The sequence below is a fragment of the Alosa sapidissima genome, chromosome 2 (assembly GCF_018492685.1).
Source record: "Alosa sapidissima isolate fAloSap1 chromosome 2, fAloSap1.pri, whole genome shotgun sequence".
Classification (NCBI taxonomy): Eukaryota; Metazoa; Chordata; class Actinopteri; order Clupeiformes; family Clupeidae; genus Alosa; species Alosa sapidissima.
The window spans coordinates 31,594,343-31,599,538 of record NC_055958.1 but is presented as its reverse complement, the minus strand read 5'-3'; the positions used below and the strand labels follow the sequence as shown (position 1 = coordinate 31,599,538).

Here is a 5,196-nt window from a genome sequence, read left to right as displayed (position 1 = left end):
ATTCTCTCCACACAACCTCACACCCAGTTTTGCTCCGTTCTCTCACCCCCCTCAAAACCCTTCATCGGGTATATGGTGGCGACTTAACTTAACTTAGCTCTTCTCCTTTCAACGCTTTAGTAACGCCGTTAGAAACGTTAATGATAAGCATTCGTAGAGAATTCCATGGCCCTGCACCTGTGATCTGCACTTTGTCTTGTTCCATTCTCCTCACACACTCACACTCTCTTTGTTCATCCTTTCCTCTGGGCAGGTATGGCGGCGACTTTACCCAGGACTCCTCGGGGAGTTGCAGCTCTACCGAATCCTGCAGCGGGCCAACCTGCTGTGCTACTACGACGCCTTCATCCAGCAGGGCGGCGACGACGTGCAGCAGCTGTGCGAGGGCCGGCGAGGAGGAGTTCCTGGAGATCATGGCGCTGGTGGGCATGGCCAGCAAGCCGCTACACGTCCGGCGTCTTCAGAAGGCGCTGCGCGGACTGGGTGACCAACCCGGCGCTCTTCAACCAGCCGCTGGCCACGCTGCCCGTCTGCAGCATCCCCGTCTACAAGGTGCCCGAGGGATCGCCGAGCCCACTCCCGCTGCTGCCCCGCGCCGGTGAGCCCCACGTCAAGACGCCCAAGTGCGGCGCGGCCCGCGGCCAGTGGGGAGGCCGGTAAGGGTTGGACAGGAAACCGGCAAACGGCAGCTCGGGCGCCACCACGGCGTCCCCTCTTCAGAGCGGCGCCGAGCCCCCGGTTCTGGGTCGGTCACTTCGGCAGCAGCGTCAGCGGTGGCGGCGGCGAGAGCGAGCAGAGGCCTGTCGCCGGCCGAGCTCGGGTCGCCGTCATCGCCACGCGACGGCGGCGCCTGGAGGCGCTGGACGCGGCGGCCGTGCAGTCGGTGACGGAGTGCGTGGAGCGCATGGCATCGGGGCTGCAGCCCGCGCGGCGACCCCCGCCGAGGTCAAGGAGCAGCTGAAAGGCAACAAGAAACTGGCCAAGATGATCGGACACATCTTTGACATGGCCGAGGAGGACCCGCGCCGCGAGGAGGAGATCCGCAAGTACAGCGCCATCTACGGCCGCCTTCGACTCCAAGAGGAAGGACGGCAAACACCTGACGCTTCATGAGGTGAGAGGAAAGAGGGAGCGAGGACGCAAGGGAGCGAGGACACAAGGGAGCGAGGACGCAAGAGGACAAATGAGGAAAGAATGAGGCAACAACTTAGAATGAGAGCGAAGGTCACATGGCACAATGGAGCTGTATAAACTGGACAGGTTAGGTTAAGGTTAGGTTACTGGACAGGTTAGGTTTAGTACTTACTTACTGGACAGGTTAGGGTTAAGTACTTACTTACTGGACAGGTTAGGTTAAGTACTTACTTACTGGACAGGTTAGGTTAAGGTTAGATTACTGGACAGGTTAGGTTAAGTACTTACTTACTGGACAGGTTAGGTTAAGGTTAGGTTACTGGACAGGTTAGGTTTAGTACTTACTTACTGGACAGGTTAGGTTAAGTACTTACTTACTGGACAGGTTAGGTTAAGGTTAGATTACTGGACAGGTTAGGTTAAGTACTTACTTACTGGACAGGTTAGGTTAAGTACTTACTTACTGGACAGGTTAGGTTAAGGTTAGGTTACTGGACAGGTTAGGTTAAGTACTTACTTACTGGACAAGTTAAGTTACTGGACAGGTTAGGTTACTTACTGGACAGGTTAGGTACATAGGGAATAGGACAAGTTTGGCTGTGTTGTTAAATGAAATGAGGTGTGTCTTTTAATTAAACATCAGTTTTGACTTATATTTTAGTTGTGGTGTGCATTGGCTACTTAAAGCTAATTGAGCGATTAGCATTTAGTTTATTATACAAACACTTTTTATGTGTTTTTGCGACCTTGTTACGATGAAATGTCTCACAGAATGCCCTCTCTCCTGCTGTAGCTGACTGTGAACGAGGCTGCTGCCCAGCTCTGCATGAAGGACGTGGCTCTGCTGACCCGCCGAGATGAGCTCTTCGGCCTGGCGCGCCAGATCTCTCGAGAGGTCACCTACAAATACACGTACAGGACGAGCAAGTAAGTGTTCAGCTCAAGCAGGGAGATTCCCAGCTCCTTAACGCAGTTCTCAATGATAAAGGTGACTGAAGTTGCAATCAGCGAAAAAGGAAACGTCAGTGGTTGGCTTGATGATTTTATCTTGAGGTAATGTCATTCTTGATACTTCAAAAAGGGGTTTCAGCTTTAATGTGGTCATATCATCAATGAAATATCTGTAGAATTCTCTTTGTGGAAGATTTCGTCCATTTCACAGAGAATTTCATTTCAAGTGATTCCGACTTAGTGAAATGTTCCATTCAATACAGTCACAGGACAACTTTACATCCAATCAGACACAAGCACATGCCTGTGGCATCCCCATCACCTATAATCTTCCAGCTCCGCTTCAGTCTGGATGACCACACGTCACCTTGTGTTAGCCTCTCCTTTGGCGTTTGTTTTTTTATAACAAGCTCTAACTGACCGCCAGAGTCCCTTGCCTGAGTCATAAAGGCCAGTTCTCCAGATAGATCCACACGTACCGCCTCCCTCTCTCAGCCGCCACATGCTTTAATGAGTGCGGCCTCTCCACCACTGTCCAGTGTCTTTTCTGTTTGAAGAGGGCTTTTGTCGTGATAGTCTACAGGGGGAGGGGGGGTTCATGGCATTGCATGAATCATGGCATTGAATTTTTTTTATCTGTCTGTCACGTCTGTGCTCAGAAATAGATGAGGAGAGGGAAGGAGAGATGAGGGGAGAGAGGGAGGGAGAGAGAGATGAGGGGAGGGAGGAGGAGAGAGAGATGAGGGGAGGGAGAGAGGAGAGGATGAGGGGAGGAGGGAGAGAGAGATGAGGGAGGGAGAGAGGAGGAGAGAGAGATGAGGGGAGGAGGGAGGGAGAGAGAGATGAGGGGGAGAGAGGAGGGAGGGAGGAGAGGGAGGGAGAGAGAGGGAGGGGAGGAGGGGGGAGGGAGAGAGGAGATGAGGCGAGAGAGGGAGGGAGGAGAGAGATGAGGGGAGAGAGGGAGGGAGAGAGAGATGAGGGGAGGGAGGGAGGGAGAGAGAGATGAGGGGGAGGGGGGGAGGGAGGAAAGTGGTTGATATTCCACGTGTGCACAGATGCTCTCGCTGTAATGACTCCTTTCGAAAGAGCCACCTCCGAGTCTGTGCGAAACTGAGAGAGCGTGTTGCGAGTCGAGCGGACATGGAGTAGTAACATCAGCAGCAGCTGCTTCTGTACAGGAGAGTTCGCTCGGCGTGAGTCCGCCGGCAGCTCAAGGTTCGTGCCCCGCGGCGATAAACGAGGCGAGACTTTTAAAAATGTGTCGAGACGATCCAGGGTCTGGGCTCAGGGTCTGGTTCTTGACAGTCTATTTAAAGCTCCAGCTAGAGGCTGACTGAGAGCCTGGGAGCATCTCTCTCTCCTCCCCCCCCCCCCCTCTCACACTTTCTAACTCCTGCTATCTCTCTTCACTCTCTCCTTTTTACCTTTCCACCTTTCTCCTCTATTTCTCAATCCCTTCAATATGTCTCTCGCTCTCTCTCTCTCTTACTTCTCTCTCTCTCTCTCTCTCTCTCTCTCTCTCTCTCTCCTCTCTCTCTCTGTGGCTCTCTGTGTGAGGGAGTAATGAGCTTGTGTCTGAGGAGGCATCCTCTGCCCTCCCACTCACGCGAATCACATAGACAGGCTCGGTACGACTCTCGAAATTGGCTCTGTGAAGAAGAAAAGAGAAAACGCTAGCAGGCTCCTCACAGGTGCTTCCTGGATTACCAGGCTGGCAACCTGAGGGGACGGAAAATTCCACTGTGGTGTTTGTTAACCTCTGTAAGGTGCACTATCACGGTCACACTACAGCAAAGATTCTATCTACAGATCCAGATTTTTTTTTTGTGTGTGTGTGTATACTGCTCTGTTGGCATGCCAGAAACTACAGGTTTGGCAAATCAAAAACTGGACTAGTTCTTTTTACACAAGCCAATGGTAGTTTTTTACGCCTTGCCAAATCAGAAACCTGAAACAAACCTGGCTGAAAGCTTTTTAGATCATGATCAGAATAAGGTTGTAAAATTTAATTTTATAATACGTAATTTTGATCTGTCAGCAGTTATCTTCATTGTATGTGTGTGTGTGTGTGTGTGTGTGTGTGTGTGTGTGTGTGTGTGTGTGTGTGTGTGTGTGTGTTTGAAAGACAGAGAGAGTTTGTATATGTGTCCTATTCAAAGCACCCTAAACTGGAGCGAGATGTTTTCATATGAGCAGGTGACAATGTCAAGCTACATTCCCTCATACTTGCTGCTGTCTCTCATTCCTGCATCCAGGACTAACAGCCTCTCTCTCTCCTCCATTCCTCAGATCTCGCTGTGGAGACGAGCCCTCTCCAAAGAGGATCAAAACCGAGGTCAGTTCATCACTCTCTCTGACATTTTACTTTCAAAAGCTTTTTTAAGCTGTTACTGTACGTGGCATTTTGTAGTGTGACTCCGTGAACTTTATCTTTAGGAATTGGCATCAGGCCAGACTAAACTGGCAAGTTGTCAGGTATTTTTGATCTGCCGAAATAATCCAAAAGCATGGGTTTAGATTAGATTCAACTTTATTTTATTTTTAAAAAGCAGGGGTTTAGATTAGATTCAACTTTTTTTTTTTTTTAAAGCATGGGTTTATGCCCTCCCTGTGTGCAAACATGACTTGCTGTGACAGATTTTTTTTTTTTTAAATGAGTAGAAATGCTTGAGCGTTGCTCCATTCCCACTTAGTAATATTCCTCTGTCTCAAAGAGCAACCTTTCACACAGATAACCTCTTGCATTAACACACGTATACTCACACACTTACACACACACATGCACCCACACACACACACACACAAAGAGAGAAGGAGATAATGGTAGTCAGGCCTGACAAGGGTGGGGCAGCGTGCTTTTGTTTACTTAGCTGCCCATCAACATACTGGTGTGTGTGTGTGTGTGTGTGTGTGTGTGTGTTTCTATGACTGTGTCTGTGTGTGTGCGTAAATCAAGCTCAGAGTGTGTTTAGTGTGTGTGTGTGTGTGTGTGTGTGTGTGTGGTGTGTGTGTGTGTACAAATTGAGCTCAGAGAGAGTGTATGTGTGTGTGTGTGTGTGTGGTGAGTGAGCGCATAAGGTGGGTGAATCTCGTAAGACCATCTCTCCTGAT

General features: G+C 50.0%; 1 protein-coding gene across 1 annotated transcript in view; it reads left to right on the top strand.

Moving 5' to 3' along the window:
* The first annotated feature begins 255 nt into the window (after positions 1-255).
* nab1b (NGFI-A binding protein 1b (EGR1 binding protein 1)) overlaps positions 256-5,196 on the top strand; it is an 18,099-nt gene continuing 13,158 nt past the window's right edge. The window contains 11 exon segments of the mRNA XM_042083917.1: positions 256-279; positions 281-385; positions 387-476; positions 478-732; positions 734-793; positions 795-851; positions 854-925; positions 928-1,068; positions 1,070-1,114; positions 1,928-2,061; positions 4,375-4,420. Of these exon segments, the coding sequence (XP_041939851.1) occupies positions 256-279; positions 281-385; positions 387-476; positions 478-732; positions 734-793; positions 795-851; positions 854-925; positions 928-1,068; positions 1,070-1,114; positions 1,928-2,061; positions 4,375-4,420 (1,029 nt within the window).